This window comes from Bidens hawaiensis, unplaced genomic scaffold (genome assembly GCF_021521415.1).
Source record: "Bidens hawaiensis isolate Kalapana, Puna unplaced genomic scaffold, B.hawaiensis_p1.1 tig00002977_1, whole genome shotgun sequence".
Lineage (NCBI taxonomy): Eukaryota > Viridiplantae > Streptophyta > Magnoliopsida > Asterales > Asteraceae > Bidens > Bidens hawaiensis.
In genome coordinates this window covers 2725422-2746920 of record NW_027491160.1, presented here as the reverse complement: position 1 = coordinate 2746920, position 21499 = coordinate 2725422, and the positions used below count along the sequence as shown (strand labels likewise).

Genomic DNA, 21499 nt, shown 5'->3' with positions numbered 1-21499 from the left:
TGAGCTTTCAAAAACAAAAATGATAAGTGTAAAATAAAAGGTGACTTTTGTGCAAAAAAGTATGGACAAGCTAAGATTTGAAACCCGGCTTCAAAGAGCCACATGCCAATTCTCTGGTGTGTACACATGAAATGCACTTTTATAGAAAATTTTTTTCACATGACCGACATTTTCGCACTAAGAGTACATGTTTAATTTTGGGATTTGAAAAGTTAATGTTTATTTTGAAAACTTTAACTGATCATATGTTTATGTTTGGGATTTTCCCTTAATTAATCAAATGCTTACAACATGACTTACCCGTGTTCAGCGGGTCATGCATAGTAATGTTATGACTCCAAGATCAGCAAATATGGTTTTTAAAAGATTGGGTTTTGCGATTCAAAAAGGGGTAGCGGCGCAGCTTGTTGCCCGCTTGCCTTCTGTTTCGATGTAATCCAATAAACAATTAATACGGCAATTATTGTTTAAAAAAAAAATTATTTTACTTTAAATAACACATTCATTACAAAATTTAGAATACACAATATTGACAGGAAAACAACAAATTATAGAACTTTTTGCAACAATTCTTAACTGTGGCATTTTAATTATTATTAAATTGTGCTTAGGATACAAACATTTGATGATGGTACAATCTGGCACAAAATTATTGAAAGTACAACCTATAATCCTCAAATAAGCTGCATAGAAAATCACTCAATGAAATAAACTGTAAAAGTAAGAACATACACAAACAATATATCATTTCAAAACAGATGCAAGGTGCAGAAACTTAGAATCACACATTAGCTGCAGCATCCAAAGCCAAGATGGTGCTAAGATTCATCGGTGACATGTAGTCGGTTGAGCCCGTTAGAATTTGTCGAACAATGATCCTGTTCGCTTTCTCTGATGGATGGAAAGCATCCCAAAACGCATATATATCTCTATTGGGACACACGTTTGATAGCGCGGTGCATAGACCAATCCCGTTGTATGGTCCTTGTCCACAACATGCCACCTTTGATGTAACAAACCCTGCTCAACAAAATAAATATTATCTTGATTGATGCTTTAAGACATGTTTTTAGTGAATAATTAATATGTAGAAGAGCTCAGCTGAGTCTATACTCCTCTCATTTATTATTTATTAATTATATAACTATTATTTATATATTCTTATATGATTATAATTGTAATTTTTATATATAATAAAATATATATTACTTAATTATTTTTATCATAACTTTATATATAATCTTAATTATTTTGTAAACATATTTAATACATTAAATAAATATTATATAAATAAAAGGCTCGTTTAGGTCTCCAAGCTGGCTCTAGATATGTGAAACTTGGGCTAAAGCTCGTCTATTATACAAGCTTCAATAAAATCTTGAGCTCGGGTTCAAGCTCTTTTAAATTCGGATATATTTAATTTTTTCAGCAAGCTAATATCGTGTATCTCACGGCCATCTTGGCTCGTTTACACCCTAAAGGCGAAACCAGACTTACCATATCGTCCGGGGTTATTAATGAAATCGATGTTGGATTGTCGAATATTGGCGCCAATAAACACAGTGCTCCCAATCTCACTATTGAGGCTGTCAAGCATTTGTTGGAGTTGAGGGTTAAACAAACTTGCTGCTCTTTGCAACTCGGGTGCACAGTTACCATCTCGGCTGCGTTGGGCTAGTTCTGCTGGCACACATCCCAATGGTCCGGTTCCGGTCACCAAAACCCTTCTTAATCCCAATTCATAAAGTCTCTGAATTCATTAATAGCAAGATTAATATATTTTCAACAATTTAGTTGATTAGAAAAAAAAAATATTAACATTGACAAGATTGTAGCACATGGAGAGTTGCATATATGCTACTAAAAGTCCTTAGCAATGAAGTATGATATTGACATACACAACTACCCCTAACAGATTTTTGCAAATTTATATCAATACCATGGATGAATTATAATATAAAGTACTCAAAGTTGACCTATAAATGGGACCATAACACTTCATTTCAAGAAATTAAGATAACATATTTATCAACATGCATGGGCAGTAATTATTATGAGCCCATACATAACATGTCACAAAAGAAAATATATTTATTAGAATGTTATCTAACTTTTATGAAATAAAAACTGAACTGAATGACTATAGGCGAAAATAACTGTATTTACGTACCGTCAAAACTTTGCGGTATTCAGAGATCAAGTAGACAACATAATCTGGAAGAGAAAACTGTCTAGATCTTGCTGAGAATGGGACTAAATAGTAGTTGTTTACAAAGTCATTGCCTCCCAATGTGATAAGTGTCAAAGCTTGATTCACAAGCTGAAGAAACACTAAGTGACCCGGTACAGATTATAGATAATCTGAGGGTTAAGTAATGTTTCCCACGAATGAGGTCTAACTGAGAAGGCTGTCCTTCAGGAGACCTGCAAAACAAACACCGTAAGCTCGTCACTGAGAAGGGGGGGGGGTTCCTCCTTGTGACCACCCTCCGGCGTGAGAATCAGACTAGGTTGCTCTGAATATAAGTGTATATTAAGAGATTGCTAGATAACTGGATAGCAGATGATCTTACCATTCCAAGATGTTGGAGTATTTATAGCCGAAGGTAGGTTTTCTAGAAGGTACAGCCGGCTGAATAGTATTCCTGTTCAACCAACAGTGGACTATGCACAGGCCATACTGGTTGGTGGGTAGGTTACGGCCAACAGTAACAAAGTCGGCTGCACTATTCCACCAACTGTAGATTATGCACGTCCTACTTACTGTGGATTGTACGCAGGCCATGCTGGTTGGTGAATAGGTTACGGCCAACAGTAACACTATTCCACCAACTGTAGGCCGCGCATGCTCCTCAGTAAGGGTTGGTGAGTAGGCAGCGGCTAATAGTGACAAACAGTACTAGAGGGTGCTCCTCCTCGTCCTGTTGTCGATGAGCTGTCACCCTGTGATTGGCTCATGGGCTGTTCTGGTCAGATCGTCTGTCCTATCCATACTTTGGTAGGTATGGTACAAGAGATCTTTCAGAATCAGACTGGCTCATTTAGGCGGGATTGTTCCCGTCTTGCTCATCCCTTCATGTGACTACTGAAGTAGCTAATGTCTTGTGCGTGTAGCCCTGCTGTCTGCGGGTAGCCTTTCCTGATGGCTTGTATCCGCAACTGCGGGAACAGGCGGGGTACTTCACCATTGGGAGGCTTTCCCTGCGTGTTCAGCTTGTGTACTGCGCGTAAGATCCTATGAGCATGGTGGGTCCTGCGGGAGCAGATGGCCTTTGCGCAGACGTCCCTGCTCCAGGTGAGTCTTGCGGGACCAACTGGTCTCTGCTGGGACCTACCTCTTCAAGTCCCCCCAGTCCAATGTTCTTCTCATGAATGTTTAATAAAGTGAGGTGAACTTTTGGACTTTGAGCAAGGGGTTTTGAAAAGGGTTTCTAGTTTTAAGGTTCTCCGTGGGGATTCTTCCCGCGGGTTTCCTAATGTCACTTGCAAAAATTCCCGATTTTTTTGCTTGATCTTTGGGTATGATGCGGGTAGGTATGTAACCTTCTCGCAAGTCAGGAGCGTTGAGTCTCACTTGTGTGGATTCTCCTTGAGGTTTTAGTGGTTTTGAACATAGTGATCAATTATGTTTAAACCACCAATTCCATCCTGGAGCCTCAAACAATGTAGTTCTCGACGTTCCCGCTATGCGGGGATGTTATTTCCGTTTCCACAAGCATTGCCCAGAAGATCCTTCCTGGTTTCAATTCCCTGCCGAGCGCTAGGTATGTGAAGGGTTTTGCCTTAACACTGTACCCGCGCTCGTCTTACGGTTACTTTACTTTCAAGGTACTCCTGGCGTCAATTCAATGCGGGTGCTAGGTACGTGAAGGGTTTTGCCTTAACACTGTATCCGCACCCGTCTTATAGTTACTTTGTTGCCGGGGTATTCTTGGCTTCAATTCCCTGCGGGTGCTAGGTATGTGGAAGGTTGACCATAACACTGTACCCGCATCCGTCTTATGGTTACTTGGTTGCCAAGGTAAGGGGTATTTTCCCGCTTACTTTTGAATCTTTTTGAATTTTGAATTTTGAAATTCGAAAGGTTGGTGAGGATAAGAACAATCCAAACATCTGAAACGTCGTGTGACGGTTTCTTCTGACTGTGTCAGGACGTGCAGGAAGTTATGGTGACGTGACAGAACATGGTCATTCCAGTCGCTTTTTCAGGCGCGTGGGCGTGTTTTTTCGGGCGCGTGGCCGCGAAGTTACTGGCACGTCCTTTCAACAGCTGTTGCCAGCTTGCTTTTTGCCACGTGTCATAGTTTCATTGCACTGTCGATTTCTCTCTCCTCCGCATTAAATTCACCGCATTAATTGCGATTACTATATAAAGGGGAAGAGGGTTATTTGCAATTCACACTTTCACCTCTCTTCTTCTTCTTAGTGATTTCCGGCAAATACTCCCCTTTTTCAGGCAAGCATTTTCCCGAAATCACTTCTTTCTGCAAAAATGTCTTCTCATGATGCTGAAGCTGTAGCCGACGATAGGAGTACTGCTGGCGAGTGCCAGTGTGCTCTACCTGTCGATCAGTACCAGTACATCGTCAGGAAGTTCATGCTCGAGTCTCTCGAGCCTGAGTTTCCTGAATCTCACCAGACTGTGTACGATGCCCCCAGTGGCAAGATCGGGGTATATGCTGCATTCTTTGTTTATGGAAACCTTAGGTTCCCATTGACAAAGTTTATGTACCGTGTCCTGGAGAGGCACGGGGTGCACCTGACCGAGGTGCATCCGATGGCGATTGCCAAGGTCCGGCACTTCGAGTGGGTGTGCCGGATTCTGGGTATTGAGCCCTACGTGGACCGCCTGATGACCTTCTATACTTGGAGGTGCGTCCAAGGGTGGTACACCCTGACAACCCGTATAAAGGGTTTAAAGATCTGCTTGACCGAGCGCAGTCTCCGATCGTGGAAGCGGGAGTTCTTCTACATCTCTGCCCGCGCCATCCCCATTGCTATGAAGTTCAAGAAGGGTCAAGCGCTTCCGAGCCTTCATGCTTCCAGCTACCAGGAGGCGGAATGGTTCGCGAAGATATCCCGGGTCCAATCTCCGGTTTACCGGTTTGCGGAGTCCGGGATGGTGCTGCTGGGGATGAGCCGGGTATGGAAGGATGCGTCTCGGTTTCCTATCCTTCTCGAATACGGTTTGAACTCTATTCCTTATGGTATGTCTTGTCTTTCTTGCTGATATTAGTTTATTTTTCTAACTGTTTCTTTTCTTTTAGAGGGGAATAATTTGGAGTCGCTCCTGTTCCCGCGGGAGGCTGACCGTCCCGTGCGGGTGGGCACTCGTGCTCTGGACGACAATGAGTTGCCCATCCTGGAGCAAACGGCGGATAGGTTTGTGGAGGTCTATCCGTCAGGCCAAGAGATCCTGAGCCACCGGCGGCCAGGTAAGGAGATATTTTATCCCGAACCCCTCAATGCTGTACCCGCTGTTGGAAATCCTTACATCCTATCTTCTTCTGAGGAATCCGCAGATGGTCCTCCCCTTGTGCGGAAGAAGAAGACTGCTGCCGGCGTGAAGGGGAAGGAGAAGGCCACAGCTGATCCAGTGGTTCTATCTGACACGGAGTCAGATAGTGAAGAGGTGGCGGGGAAGCCCGGTGGTGAGAAGACCACTGCTCCGGAGGCTACGACCGTTACCTCCGGAGAACCAACGAAGACGACGGTGACCGGTACCAAGAGGCCGGCTCCATCGGGTTCCTCCCCGCCCGTCCGTACGTTCAGGGTCAAGAAAACCCGTAAGTATAATCATAATGCCTTTGTAGATTTGTCACTTCATAATTTTCTTTTAACACTTTCTTCTTTGTGCAGGCGTGGATGTTGACGCAATCCTGGGTGAAACGCAGGGGAGTACCTCCTCGCCAATGACGGTAGGCTCGGTCAGCCTTCCTGAGGCGTCGACCCAGTCGCCTGCGCCTGCATCCGCTGGTCCAGTTGCTCGTTCCATCGAGCCAACTGTTCCGGCCGAGATGACGTCACCGCCGGCCGTGAGTGCGATTTTTACAGCATCCTTCACGGAACCGGCGGTTACTGCTGCTTTTAAGGAGGCGGCGACCGCGGCGGAGACCACGACGGCGACCACGGCGCCACCATGCCCGCGCCACCGGCACCGACAGCCGGACCATCAGGTACGCGCAGGGCTTCCCGCCGATCTTTGCCACCTTCCCATCTGCCTGACCTGTTGGATGGATTTCCTTTAGGTTCAGGTGATGGGTTTGGCGGATATCGGCCTGTCATTGACCCTACAGGTGCGTAGGGTTCCTTTGTTTTTCCCCCTTTTTTTATCATCTTTTCCTTACTGTCTTTGTTTCTTTTGCAGTGTCGGATTCCAATGAAGTGTATGTTCCACGATGGAACATACGCCGAGGAACAACCCTTCGTACCCCTGTGGAGTGCGTGGACTGGGCTCGCCACGCTGCTCCTCATGGTGCGTTGGGGGAAGCCATGGCTAGCTACCAGGAGGGTAGGCTAACCAATGAGCTTCGGGTTCTCCAGGCCTGGATGCAGCCGCGCATCGAGCTGCTTTGTCGTGAAAACGACAAGTTGAAAGCAGCTCGCGCCAAAGACGTATCTGAAGCGCGTGCTCTCCGGGAGGAGAACCAACAGCTGGCGGCAGCTGCCGCCACCAAGGAGAAGGCCTTCAAGGCCCTCGAGGTTGAAGTTCAGGCGCGACTCGAGGCCCGTTCCAAGGCTGCCCAAGCTGTGAATGAACAGCTTCGGCTGGCCAGGGAAACTGCGCGAAACGCAACCGAGAGGGCTGCCCAGGCTGAAGCCGTTGCTGAGCCTCTGCGTTTGGAGAATGAGGAGCTGAAAGGCAAATTAGAGGCTCTCCAACGCGCTCATGATGCCTTGGCAATGGAAGATGCCAAGAAACTCCAGGAAATCCTGGACCAGAGGGGGGTGCTTGACCAAACCGAGCGGAAGCTTAAGGGCGTCGAAGAGGCTGCCGCTAAGGAAGTTTTACTTGCCAACCTTAACAAGAGCGAAGCCGAACGCGCCCATACCGAAGCTCAAGCTGCCCTCCGATGGCTTCTTCGAGAAGCGTTGCCTCAGGTATGTTTAGATTTATCTTCACGCATTTCTTTTGTAAGAAAAGGTTCTAATACTTTGTATTTTTTTCTGTAGGTTGTGCGTCGGGTCTTTTCAGAGACCTCCTACGATGATGCTATGACCGCAGCCCTCAACGCTTCTCATGATGATGGGGAAAAGGCCGGCTTCATGCTTGGTCTAGGGTTTGTTGAGAAAGGCGTCCCGCCTTCCAACTTCCCTTTGTTCGATGTGGATACCGAAGCCATTTACGACCAAGCATTGAACCAATACGCCGCCTTCCCGCATCCAGTGGTGGAAAAGGTGGATGAAGTAGCTGTTGCTGATGATGGGTTAGCTGTCCTCAAAGCTTTCCTCGAACCACCCCGTTCTTCTGACGGAGCGGGTCCTAGTGGAGGCGGCCCTGAAGCTTGACCCCGAAGATCCCTTTCCATTGCTTAAACTTGTATAGATTCTCTTCTAGGCGGGTAGTAACCCGGCCATTCTTGTAATATATTATTGAAATATAAATCTTTTTTGCGTATAAGATTGTTATTTCCTTCTTTGGATTCCTTGCTTTATAAACTCATGACTTGCATACTTAGTTTAACTTAGCAATTTTCCAAGTGTTCTAGAATAAGTTAACCTCTTGAACGTGGTTGATGATGGGTTAAAGTTTCGCTTCCTCTTTCGTGATTGTGCGGGTAGAACCGTCACTTGCACTTGGTAGGATGGCTAAACTTTAACCTTTATCTGACCTGCGTGCAGGTTTTCCTCATTTCTAAGTATTTAGGATAAGTTAACCTTTGAACGTGGTTGATAGTGGGTTAAAGTTTCACTTCCTCCTTCGTGATTGTGCGGATAGAACCGTCACTTGCACTTGGTAGGATGGCTAAACTTTACCCATACCTGACCTGCGTGTAGGGTTTCCTTTTTTCCTTGTATTTTTTTTTTTTTTTTTTTTTTTTTAGGATAACCTTTGAACGTGGTAAATGATAGTTTAAAGTTTTGCTTCCTTATTTGTGATTGTGCGGATAAGACCGTCACTTGCACTTACAAGGATGGCTAAACTTTACTTACATCCTACCTGCGTGTAGGTTTCCCTTATTTTTAACGTTGTGTTTATGCGGGTTTTGCCGCCTTCCACACGTAACGACTTCTCCCCCTTTATGGTAAACACCGGCACCAGTAGGGAGTTCATAAGAATAAAGGTAAACACATTATGAAAGGAGAATCATTTCCATTAGAAGTGGCTCTTGGCCTTTTCTTTACAAGTATTGGAATTGATCTACATATAACATTTGCGTAATTGAGCTCCATTCCATGTTCTTGGGATGGGAGTGCCATCGAGCCTTTCGAGCCAGTATGCGCCCTTTCCCAGAACTTGTTTGATAACATATGGCCCTTCCCAGACTGGGGCCAACTTTCCTGGGCGTTCTTGGTTCGAAGCCTCGTTGTTACGCAGTATGTAGTCTCCTTCCTTGAAGTTGCAGAGTTTTACCCGCGTGTTGTAGTACTTTTGCATTTGTCGTTTGTAATTCTCTTCACGCACTGCGGCTAAATCTCTGCGTTCCTCGGTTAGCATAAGATCCAACCGTCTTTCCGCATCATTGTCTTCTGCCTGACTCAAGACCCTTGGTGAGGGTAGACCAATTTCGACCGGGACCATGGCTTCCGTGCCATAAGTGAGGCTGAACGGGGTTTCCCCCGTACTGGCCTTCTTCAGCGTTCTGTTTGCCCAAAGGACGTGCGGAAGCTCGTCCACCCAGCCGGATCTGTGTTTCAAAAGTCTTTTCTTGATGCCTTCGACGATGCTCTTGTTTGCTCTCTCCACCTCACCATTACCTTGCGGGTGTGCCACTGAGGTAAAGGTGTGGGTGATTTGAAGTTCTTTCAGCCACTGTTGTAGCTTCTTGTCAGCAAAGTTGGTGCCGTTATCGCTCACCAAATTCTGTGGAAGTCCAAAACGACAAATTATAAATTCCCAAATAAATTTTTTGATATGCTTTGCGGTTGTTTGGGCTAAAGGTTTTGCTTCTATCCACTTGGTGAAGTAGTCGATGGCTACCACTAGGAACTGAACATTTCCTGCTGCTGTAGGAAATGGGCCTGTCACATCGATGGCCCACTTCTGAAATGGCCACGAAGAAGTGACTGGAACCAGTTCGTTTTTTGGGCGATGCGTGTTAGGTGCGTAAAGCTGGCAAGACCTGCATTTTCTGATGTATGCCAGTGCATCCGTATGCATCCCCGGCCAAAAGTATCCCGCGTTGTTTAGCTTGGCTACAACAGCGCGGGGGCCTGCGTGTACCCCACAGATGCCTTCGTGTACTTCCCTTAGGAGGTAGTCGGCATCTTGGTTGTCCACGCATCTCAAGAGTGGGCCAAGAAAGTTACGTCTGTAAAGGATGTCATTGACGAGTTGATAATTCAGTGCTTTACAGCGTAGTTTTCTTGCCTGTGTTTTTGACTCTGGTAGTATTCCTGCTGCAAGGTAATTTATTATTGGTGTCATCCATGTTTCTGTATTGTTCTGGATGACACAAATTTCCTTGTGCGGGACTGATGGTGCTTTGAGGAGTTCAATGCGGATGTCCTTTCCCAAGTGGGTGAAGGCTAGTGATGCAAGCTTGCTTAACGCATCCGCAGATTTGTTTTCACTGCGCTTGACGTGTATGACTTTACAATCACTAAAATCACGCATAAGGGTTTTTGCCTGGGCGAGGTACAGGGCCATGGTGTCATTCACAGCCGTGTATGTTCCATTTATTTGGTTGGCCACCAGCATGGAATCCACGTGGGCTTCTAAGTTTTTCACTCCCATCTTACGCGCAATTCTCAAACCGGCCAAGAATGCTTCATATTCGGCTTCGTTATTCGTACTTGGAAAGTCCAGCCGAATAGCGTAAGTATATTCTTGGCCTGCTGGGTTGGTTAATTTTAACCCTGCGCCTGAACCCTCGTTACTGGCTGCTCCATCAGTGTAGAGTCGCCAGACATCATTGACGTCCTGTGCTGGGGAGGGTTGAGCCTCCTCCTGGCACTCTTTTTCCCGCGAAACGGGGACTTCTGCAATAAAATCGGCCAAGACCTGGCCTTTTATGGCTGGTCTTGGCTTGTACTTAATTGCATATTCTCCCAATTCAATTGCCCATTTGGCTAGACGTCCCGATAATTCGGGTTTGCCTAGAACATTTGAGAGTTTGAAGTTGGTGAGAATGGTGATTGGGTGGCCCTGGAAATATCGTCTTAACCTGCGTGAAGCGTGTATAAGTGCTAAGACCAATTTTTCGAGGGTAGAGTACCGGGTTTCTACGTCTGTTAGTACACGGCTAACATAATAGATTGGCATCTGGATGCCCTTTCGTTCTACTAGCAAGACTGCCCCGGTTGCTCTATCTGTTGCGGAAAGGTATAGGATTAACTCCTCTCCCGCTTGTGGTGCTGTAAGCGTTGGAAGTTCGATCAGGCGTGACCGAATCTCCTGAAAAGCTGTTTCCGCTTCTGGTGTCCAGCGGAAGTGCGTTTTCTTCAGGCAGTTTCTCAGTGTTGACACGAAAGGAAACGACTTATCCGCATGGTTTGCCAAGAAGCGATTAAGTGCGACTAGTCGCCCATTCAGTGTCTGAGCCTGTTTGATGGTGGTAGGTGATTCCATTTTAACAATGGCTTCGACCTTTTCAGGGTTCGCTCTAAAGCCATCTTTAGTAACAATGACTCCCAAGAACTTCCCTTCTTCCATCCCAAATGAACACTTGCTCGGGTTGAGCTTCATGTTTATCTTTCGGAGCGTGTTGAAAGTTTCTTCAATGTCTTTCAACATCGCCTCAGGCTCGAGGCTTTTGATGACCAAATCATCCATATAGACTTCCAAGTTTCTCCCGATTTGGGCATGAAACTCTTTGTCCATTAGTCGTTGGTACGTGGACCCTGCATTCTTAAGTCCGAATGGCATCATTTTATAACAAAATGTACCATCGGGCGTCCGAAATGCGGTTTTGTCCTGGTCATCAATGGCCATGTGGATTTGGTGGTACCCCTTATACGCATCCAAGAAGCATTTAAGGCGAAATGGCGCCAACGAATCCACTTTGAGATCAATTTCTGGTAACGGATAACAATCTTTGGGGCATGCTTTGTTCAAATCTTTGAAATCTATGCACATGAGCCATTGTTTGTCATTCTTCGGTACCATTACGGGATTTGCAACCCATGTTTGATATCTACTAACGCGTACGATGCCTGCGTCAAGGAGTTCCTTGACTTGGGTTCTACACGCGTTAGTTTGTTCAGGCCCCATTACCCTGCGCTTTTGTACGATTGGCGTAACAGCCGGATCGCATTTGAGCTTATGCTCCGCCTTACTTCGGGGTACACCAGTCATGTCAGCTGGTGTCCACGCAAAGATGTCAGCGTTTTTCTGCAGTAAGCGCTTGAGTAAGGTGCGGGTGGGATCAACAATTGTTGGTCCAATGGTAACGGCCTGGTCGGGGTATTTGCCATTGAAGGCCCATTTTTCCGGTTCAGTGATGGTTGGTTTAGCCTTCTTCGGTTTGGGTTTAGATGAGACAGATGCAATGCATACCTGGGGAATGCCAGAGATCATTGCTACACCCTCAGCTGTTGGCCATCCCATCATGCCGTGGACTGAAGATACCACGGCGTTGAATCTTGCCATCCCATCTCTTCCGAATAGGATGTCGTATGTGTGGTGTGGCTTTTTCATCACGACAAAATCCACGTCTTCTGTGCGTGAATGATTCCCATCAGTAAGAGTAACGGGGAAAGATAGGATACCCAGGGGTGTTTCTGTACTGCCATCAAACCCTTCCATTGAAGCGTAGACCGTTTCCAAGCGTTCCTTGTCTTCATCATCCAGCTTATCAAAGAACTGCCTGTACATCACTGTCGACGAAGCGCCGTTGTCAGCAAGAGTGCGGGAGGTGATGTAGTGCCCCAGCTGGCTTCTGATGACGATGGGGCCTTCTTTGCTGGGGCCTCCTGGCACTCGCGGGAAGCGCACCTCAGCTTCCTTCCACGCGCATGGTTCTATCACCTGTCTTTTTCTTCCTCTGACCTTGCCATGAACCATGTTGATGCTGATGTCGACGGGCTTTCGTCCGTTACCTCTGTACCGGTTGTCATTCCTTCCTCCCTTCCTGATCGATGCCACGAGATGTGCAAGCCTTCCATCCTTAACAAATGTTTCAATAATATCCTTCAAGGATGTGCACTCTTCAGTACCATGACCCTTTGTTCCGTGGAAATCACAGGATTTGCTTTGATCCGCATTAGGTTTCTGCCGGATCGATGGGGCTTTGGGCCATGGCAATTTTTCCGTGGCAAATATCTCCGTGACGCTCTTTGTGAGTGGCGTCCACCGGTGTTTTCGATTTGAAGGGTGTGTGTTGTCCCTTCCGCCAACAAGAGGGCGAGAGCTGGATGAGGTGTCAAAGTTTACCCTTGACTGCCAAATACCTAGCCTCCTCTTTTTGTTCTGCCGGGCGATCCGGACATTGTTCTCTCTTGTCCTCTGCGTGTAGAGGTGCGTACTCTGGGGAAGGTCCCTTCCCAGTTGCTTTTCCGTCTCGGCAAAGCGCTTTGCCGCCGTCATGATGGCATCCCATGTGGATGGCATGCCATCCTTACCCGTCAACGTGCGGATAAGTTCTGGGTATTCGGCGCCTTGGATGAAGGCGGCGCGAACCAGATCCTCACTTATGTTGCCGAGACTAAGCTTTTTAGAGTTGAAGCGAGTGATGAAGTCTAGTAAAGATTCATCCTCCTCTCTCACGCAGTTGAGGATCGTCCACTGCTCTTCAGTGTACTTCCTCTGTTGGCTGAAGTGCTGGCTGAACTTGTTCTGAAAGTCCGCCCAGTCATATATGTGGTGGATCGGTAAACGATCGAACCATGCCCTGGCTGCTCCGACCAGAGTCATCTGGAACATGTAGCACCACGTGGGTTCCGTCCAGTTGCTGACGGTAGCCCCCGCAATGAACCTGTTCAGATGGTCGTCTGGGTCGGATAGACCATCATAAGTGCCAATGTTTGACATTTGTTTGGCACTTCTCGGGGCGATTGCCTCCGCAATGTCTCTTGCGAATTTTGACCTTCCTGCATTTGTGGCAGTTGGTCTAAAGGTTTTGGAGAAGTCACGCGGGTTTCTCTCCGCGATTGGTTTAAAAGCTTCCCCAAAATTCCTTTTTGGTTGGACGTCCGTGTCCTTACGCTTCCCTTTCGCCTTATGGCGAGGGTTCGCGTCGGTATCAGACTCCAACTCGTCTTCTGAGTACTCGCAGTCACTGCTCATATTGAGGTGTTGGCGAGTACTGGTGAATTCGTCAGCCTGTTGAGCTGAACGCAAGCGTTCATCCAATTCGGCTTGGAATTCTCTTTGCCGTGCTTCGGCCCACGCCTTCACTTGATCTAGTGTTTGGCGAGGGACCTTCGTTCGTTTTTCCAGTTGGGTATCGGTGAACCCCAATGGAATATTTACTCCACTTGCCCCGGCTTGGGTAGTCGGGGTAGTGTTCGTAAGGATTGTATAACCGCCGGTGTTCCCCCCAGTTGCTGGGGTGGTTACCGGGGTTTCTTGGTCAGTTACAGGCCTTTGGACCGGAGTAACGTTAACCATTTCTTCAGAAATTGTGAAAACTAAAATAGTTCTAGCTTTTATGCACGGATGGCGCCAATGAAGAAACACTAAGTGACCCGGTACAGATTATAGATAATCTGAGGGTTAAGTAATGTTTCCCACGAATGAGGTCTAACTGAGAAGGCTGTCCTTCAGGAGACCTGCAAAACAAACACCGTAAGCTCGTCACTGAGAAGGGGGGGGGTTCCTCCTTGTGACCACCCTCCGGCGTGAGAATCAGACTAGGTTGCTCTGAATATAAGTGTATATTAAGAGATTGCTAGATAACTGGATAGCAGATGATCTTACCATTCCAAGATGTTGGAGTATTTATAGCCGAAGGTAGGTTTTCTAGAAGGTACAGCCGGCTGAATAGTATTCCTGTTCAACCAACAGTGGACTATGCACAGGCCATACTGGTTGGTGGGTAGGTTACGGCCAACAGTAACAAAGTCGGCTGCACTATTCCACCAACTGTAGATTATGCACGTCCTACTTACTGTGGATTGTACGCAGGCCATGCTGGTTGGTGAATAGGTTACGGCCAACAGTAACACTATTCCACCAACTGTAGGCCGCGCATGCTCCTCAGTAAGGGTTGGTGAGTAGGCAGCGGCTAATAGTGACAAACAGTACTAGAGGGTGCTCCTCCTCGTCCTGTTGTCGATGAGCTGTCACCCTGTGATTGGCTCATGGGCTGTTCTGGTCAGATCGTCTGTCCTATCCATACTTTGGTAGGTATGGTACAAGAGATCTTTCAGAATCAGACTGGCTCATTTAGGCGGGATTGTTCCCGCCTTGCTCATCCCTTCATGTGACTACTGAAGTAGCTAATGTCTTGTGCGTGTAGCCCTGCTGTCTGCGGGTAGCCTTTCCTGATGGCTTGTATCCGCAACTGCGGGAACAGGCGGGGTACTTCACCATTGGGAGGCTTTCCCTGCGTGTTCAGCTTGTGTACTGCGCGTAAGATCCTATGAGCATGGTGGGTCCTGCGGGAGCAGATGGCCTTTGCGCAGACGTCCCTGCTCCAGGTGAGTCTTGCGGGACCAACTGGTCTCTGCTGGGACCTACCTCTTCACAAGCCTTTGAGTTTCTGCAGGGCCAACTATGTCACTCACCCTTTGTTGATACTGTTCAAAGTATTCCATTTGCAATGTAATCCTTATTATGTTGGCCTGCATATAAAAACACACACACACACATATATGCCCCATCAAAATTACTAATACTTTTATTGAATATAAAACCAATAAATCTCCAGTACTAGCAGTCTATTAGTTCTTAGCATTATTATCTTTTTTACAATATTTTCTGACCCTACATTATATATGCATGCCTTGGAAAACCTTTTGTAATGTAAAACAAACAATAAATCTTTTCACAGGAATTGTATTTCCAATACATTTTAAAATAAATCTTGGTGTATTGTATTTTCTACACAAATTAAAATAAAGCTTGGTATATTTAAATATGTATACAATTTTCCAAATTGCTTTTTAAGTAGGATGAGAGATTACAAACTGAATTCCTGTGTCATTAAGAATCCCAACACCAGCAGAAGCAAAATTGGCACCATTAAGCAACTTTTGACCAGTAAGAAATGGACTCAAGTATGGCAATGTTGATTCTTCACCAATGGCTTGACCTGATTATGAATAAAAAAAATATTCAATATTTATCCATAAAACCATGATGTATAGTTATTCCATACAACAAAGAATTAAAAGTAATAACTCAACTGATAAGGTCAGGAATATTAAATCCATTGGAGAATCGACCCGTAGGGTGATGAGTGGGATAATCAATCCCATAAGGAGGTGCGTCGGCTCGTGCCGAGGTAGCCAAGTAATTATTATTGCCATTATCAACTAACGAGTCACCGAACACAAAGAAAGCTCTAGCCTCAACTTCAAGACTAACATTACTTAAAACTGCTAGTGTCACACACAACAATATGGCAAGTGATGATTTTGAGCTAGCCATTATTGTGTATATGACTTTAAGTGGTAATGTAGAAACAAACACACAGAAAGGTGTGTTTTCGGTTGTTTTCGATCTGAGAAACAAGCAAGGGATATGAGGCCTATAAATAGACAACTTGGGACTGCAGTCAGTGTACAGCCAATCCAACTGCACAAGATTGTAGTAGCTCTGGTGTATTAAATTGGACAGTTATTTGCAAGCTATTAAATATTACACAAATACAGGCACTGATTAGTCAGCCCCTACTAACCAGTCTTACCATCAACTCTAGATTCTTGACTATGTTACCATAATTTCTTTACATAGTTACCACTGCTATATTGTACCAGTTAATTAAACATCAGGTGAATGTTCTTACTATCTGCACGCTTTTTATTAACCGTTTGTTATTAAATTTGCACATAAGGTATTCCTGGATACAATATTTTCTTTATCAAACCAGCAAACATGTATACAGTTTAATTTGCACAAAATTTAAACTAACATATCATTATTGCATAAAAATATAAGAAAAGCAAATATGAAGATTATGCAATATAATGGTTTAGTTACAAAGAAAGGGAGTCAAATTAGTTTAATGAATAAAAGCAAATACTTTTTCATTAAGAAAATAAACTTAAAACTAAACTTATATGGACTTTAATGGATTTAAGCTTTTGTCTAAATTACATAGTAATCTAGACCGTACGTAGTCCATATGCTTACTTTAGAAATTCATCATATATTCATATGTGTTAAAGAAAAAATATCCTTCATCGATGAAGGATATAGTCTCAGCGGTAACGTGATTGAGACCGCATATTCACCACAATCACATTATGTAATAATGTACATGTTGGTGATTTTAGTGTCATTTGGGTAACTTGTAATTGGTAATTTACTAGCATATTAAATGAGAATTCACAATAAATTGGTACAAGTTATGAGTTATGGAGTACACACTTATCCAAAATTATTGTGACTTTGGTACTAAGAAACCTTCATATATTATGAGAGAGTTCGAAGGGGAAGGGGCATCGCCCCTTGGTGGGTCCGGGCAACAACTTTGCTATGATCAAGGGGCTGGCACTCCATGCGTTTAATTGGAAAGACACATTCGAAAAGAAGAGTCCCATAGGGCTCAAGAAGGTGATAAGCCCAAGGACAAGAGTGTGGCTGGACAATCCTCTTGATTGGCGTTGAGGTACCAAATAAATATAAAGATCGAGAATTTGTGTTTCTAGATACCTTAGTTAGTAAGGGCAAATAGGGGTCGAAGTCGAACCATAAGGAGATAAGACCAGTGTTAGCTTCATAGAAATAATGTAAATTAAAATGCTGACTGGATTGTTATAATTACTAAATTACCGAAGTAAGAAACAAATTGACTAGTTAAGATTGCAAATATGTAAAAGTGATCACACCAAATTTCGTGTCCTTTACATTCAACACTAACAGGACTAATATAGTATACTTATCACTGCATAGCCATATCTTAGTTCACCATATTCATGTATTTGTACGTATTGGATAGTTAGTAAACTCTCTAATCGAGCAATCACTTTTCTAGCAATTCAAGACTGAATAGTTTATATTGTGTGATGAGATTTTATCAATTATCAAACTATTATCTAATACTAACAATTATATTACTTTGTGTTCTAAAAATTCCTTGTTAATATTATCTCCAAATAACAGATTGCTAATTGATTAACCCAACGTTCATAACTCGGGAATTATGTCCAACAAACACACCCAAAATCATTGAAATACATTAACTGCTATGGAGCATGATTGTCTTTGAGCTTGCTAAACTTCAGTTGATTTATTCACTCACTCAAACACCTTAAACAATACTCAACGACTTCAAAACATCAAATACAGATAGCAGATGCATACATAATACATAAATGACAACCCAAGAATGGCATCATTGAACAAACCTAAATACATGGAATCGTACTTGTAGGAAAGCAATAACTATATAAAAGCTAAAAATCAAGGTTTGGAATCCATGGATAAGATGGTGCTGAGGTTCATTGGGCTCATGTAGTTTGGAGTGCCGCTAATCATCTGTTGCACAATAATTTTGTTGGCTCTCTCTGTAGGGTGGAAAGCGTCCCAAAATGCGTATACGTCTCTGTTTGGGCACAAGTTTGACACTGGGGTGCATAATCCTAGTCCATTGTATGGACCTTGCCCACAACAAGCTACTTTTGATGTTATAAACCCTGTAGGATCATAATAAAATGAGCATCAAGTTTTTATGTCTTTTTGTTTATTTATTTATTTTAAATATGGTCTCACAAAATTATTGAACACATGTGGATTTAGAAATATTTTCAGTTATATCATATTAAGGAGTGAGACGTCAAAAAGTGTCAACTATCAGTAAAGATCAATTTGATGCACCTTATTTACTCTAGAAAATGCAGACAAAAGATAGCTACACGATTATTAATCTTCTTGTTTATCATGTTTAAAGAAATTTATACGCATGTTTATACATTAATTTCTTGTAGTTTTCAATTTAAAATTGGCTAATAATGAACGTCGCATAAGCACGTGCAACCACATATACCCGTGTGTAATAGCGCCTTTAAATGTTTAATACATGATCAATTTGAATTATTGATATATGATGAGTATCATATAAATATTGAAGTCATGACAAAAACTCTATATATGTATGTATTTATGCACGCTGTTAAGTAAACGTACACGCAATATATGAATGACTTAAAATATGATTAAAGAAAAACTATAAATTATTTTAGCAGAAGAAAAATGATATTTGTACCATAGGCTCGAGGATTGGATACGAAATCCATGTGCATTTTCATCGTATTAGCGGCTACGAAAACATGATCTCCCTTTTCGTCATTAAGACTATTCAACATATCGTTAAGTTGAGGGTTGAACAAGTCAGTTGCTCGTTGCAACTCTGTTGAGCATTGCCCGGCTCTACTATGTTGAGCCAACTCTGCAGGCACACATCCCATCGGGCCCGTCCCCATCACCAATACCCTCCTAGCTCCGATGTCATACATTCTCTACATTTTTATAACACTACATAGATTCAACATGTATAATAATTCAAAAATTATAATACTGAAATTTGCATTATAAAACCAAATGTTTGTAACGTGTTAACCAAAAAACATTCAGTCAAGCTATGAAAGGCAATGATAATTGATGTATAAGCAAAAGCATTAACATCCACATGAAGAAATGTAGCCAATACTAGACCTTCCCACCAACCATAACACACCTTCCATTATGGCTATTGTAAGGCACCATACTCATTAAAAGCCATCCTCCATAAATATATATTATATTAAAAAGCAATATCATATGGATATTTTTGTAATATATATACCATTTAATGATTATATAATAAAAACATAATAAGTATGTCATTTTCATTTCTTTAATCAGATTGATCATTAGATTTAAAATATAAGCATTGTAAATTACATGATTATAAGAATATAAATATATACTCACTGCCCGACCATTAATTAAACAGAGATAATAGCACGTTAATACGCGTGCATATAAGCAGTAAGACAAGAATTACCGAAAGAACTTTTCTATATTCAGAAACTAGATAGCCAACATAATCTGGTAGAGAGTATTCCCGAGATCTAGCAGAGAAAGGAATCAGGTAATAGTTGTTCACGAAGTCGTTTCCACCAAGTGATATGAGTATCATCCCATTGTTGACGACTTGACGAGTTTGATCAGGTCCAATGATGTCTGCCAATCGAACTTTGTATTGTTCGAAATACTCTAATTGTTTCCATATTCTTATTATGTTTAACTGTAAGGTACCAACACGTTTATTAGTGATAATGCATAATTGCATATCAGAGCATTGTCTATTATTGACAAAAAAAATAAAAATAAAAGTGTTCTTCGTAGTGAATTCAAAAGTTTACAATCTCCAAAAACCAGTTCAATTCACCAATAAAAAGCATCATAATACTTGCTATATATCAATTACTATAATTAATTAATACATAATTGACAAACCCTCTTGAGTCAGACCTGACTCACCCAGGAATACCATTAATAGAAATCCATTAATGTGGGAATACCACCTTGAGTCAGGTTTCGAACTTGAGACCTTTAGATCCCATGCCTTAACCATCACCTCTATGTCATCGGACCAAAAGGCCAACTACGACAAATAACGTGCTAGTGGGTTATCCTGATCTCGGCCTTGAAGTTTGGACAATTGGACCAATATTAAAGGATTTTAAATAGACGATTAAAAGGCATGTGGGGACATACAAATTGAATTCCAGTGTCATTTAGGATTCCAATTCCAGCAGAAGCAAAGTTGGCACCATGTAGAAGCTTGTTACCTTTTAGCAGTGGATTCAGGCATGGCAATGGGGATTTCATTCCCATATGTTCGCCTAAATAAAAAAAAAAGAAAAAAGATTTTATGCCGACAGATCTATAAATTGTGATTTTAAATGTAATAATATTTTTCATCCACATGTAGTGTACAAAAGATATATGCAACTTGGTTTTTATCAAAACTATTAATGTTGTACACTTGTAGTCATCTTAAACACAATTTTGTGCCAACATTAGTAGTATTTTGCAATATGAGTGCATGTATGATCTTATTATCTATATATTTTTTCTGTAGAAGAAATATAACATAAATATAATATGAAATGGATTTTCAATGATGAACACGTAACTGATAAGGTCTGGGATGTTAAGGCCATTTGAGAAGCGACCAGTAGGACGATGAGTGGGAAAGTCAATGCCATAGGGTGGCGAGTCGGCTCTAGCAGTGGTTTCTAAGAAGTCATTGTAGCCATTGTCAACTAGTGAGTCGCCAAAGACAAAGAAAGCCCGAGCCTCGGCGTCAAGAGGGACATTGACAAATGCCACCACTATGGACACTAAGATCACTAAATTACACAATGAAAATGATCTTTCCATAGATCAACACAATCTAAAAACTTTGAACAGATTTTTTTGACAAGTGTGCTGATCAACCTTAGAGGATCACCAGTTATATAAGGGTTACAGTGATGCATCATGGTACAAAATAAATGGGCAGTTCTTAGTGAACATGAATCTGGATAAGTAATAGGCATACTTTTGAGAATGGAGTACATTGTTTTCACTTTTTAGGCATTGTGTAATACACTTGCAATGTTGGTGAAAATGTGAAAGAGCTACAGTTGTTCATGAGGAATTGGTTTAATTGATAGGGTAAACGTAGTTTAATAATCCTCATATTCATGGTGGTGTAGGTCCAACTATTTGGCCGGTACGGGTGTAATGACGGAGGTTCTTGTCCTGTTTTTGCTTCTGAAATACATAAAATGGTCATCAATGTACGTATGTACATATCATTATTTTTAACTGATTTAAGTATGATACAATATTAAGTTAATTATTAAATTTCTCGTTTCTATCCATGATAATTGCTTCCTTTTGATTTCCTATTTGGCATGACATACGGAATAGCTAGGATTGTGACTGATGAACTACCAATACATCTATTGTGTCTTAAATTATTATATGGCCCATGAAGGACCGATGATAACAAATTTTCTGGTGGCTTAGGATGTTCGATCTCGGCCGGTGGTGACTTTAACTTATATATTGTGCGACTAGCCATGTATACATGTTGCATTCTAGGAGTACGGTTCACAACGTACTTAAAAACAAAATACAAAAGAAAAGGAAAACAAACGAAACATGAAAGCAACTTACAATACAACTGAAATAAAATAAATGTGAATAATGGTTAGCTAATAGTTGATGAGGCTATGTGTTGGACATGGTCTCCTA

The 21499-nt window shown here is 42.8% G+C and overlaps 2 protein-coding genes across 2 annotated transcripts; both read right to left on the bottom strand.

Moving 5' to 3' along the window:
- Positions 1-569: 569 nt before the first annotated feature.
- Positions 570-15763, bottom strand: LOC143621922 (GDSL esterase/lipase At5g33370-like). The gene is made up of 6 exons (XM_077093198.1): positions 15451-15763; positions 15229-15356; positions 14791-14886; positions 2171-2320; positions 1498-1750; positions 570-1020 (listed from the first exon to the last, which is right to left on the bottom strand). The coding sequence occupies exons 1-6, from the start codon at positions 15692-15694 to the stop codon at positions 782-784; spliced, it is 1110 nt and encodes a 369-aa protein (XP_076949313.1). The 5' UTR covers positions 15695-15763; the 3' UTR covers positions 570-781.
- Positions 15764-17377: 1614 nt separating this feature from the next.
- LOC143621850 (GDSL esterase/lipase At5g33370-like) lies at positions 17378-20650 on the bottom strand. The gene is made up of 5 exons (XM_077093150.1): positions 20392-20650; positions 19970-20097; positions 19254-19496; positions 18474-18726; positions 17378-17904 (listed from the first exon to the last, which is right to left on the bottom strand). Exons 1-5 carry the CDS (start codon positions 20636-20638, stop codon positions 17672-17674), a joined length of 1104 nt encoding a protein of 367 aa, XP_076949265.1. The 5' UTR covers positions 20639-20650; the 3' UTR covers positions 17378-17671.
- Between the last annotated feature and the right edge of the window lie 849 nt (positions 20651-21499).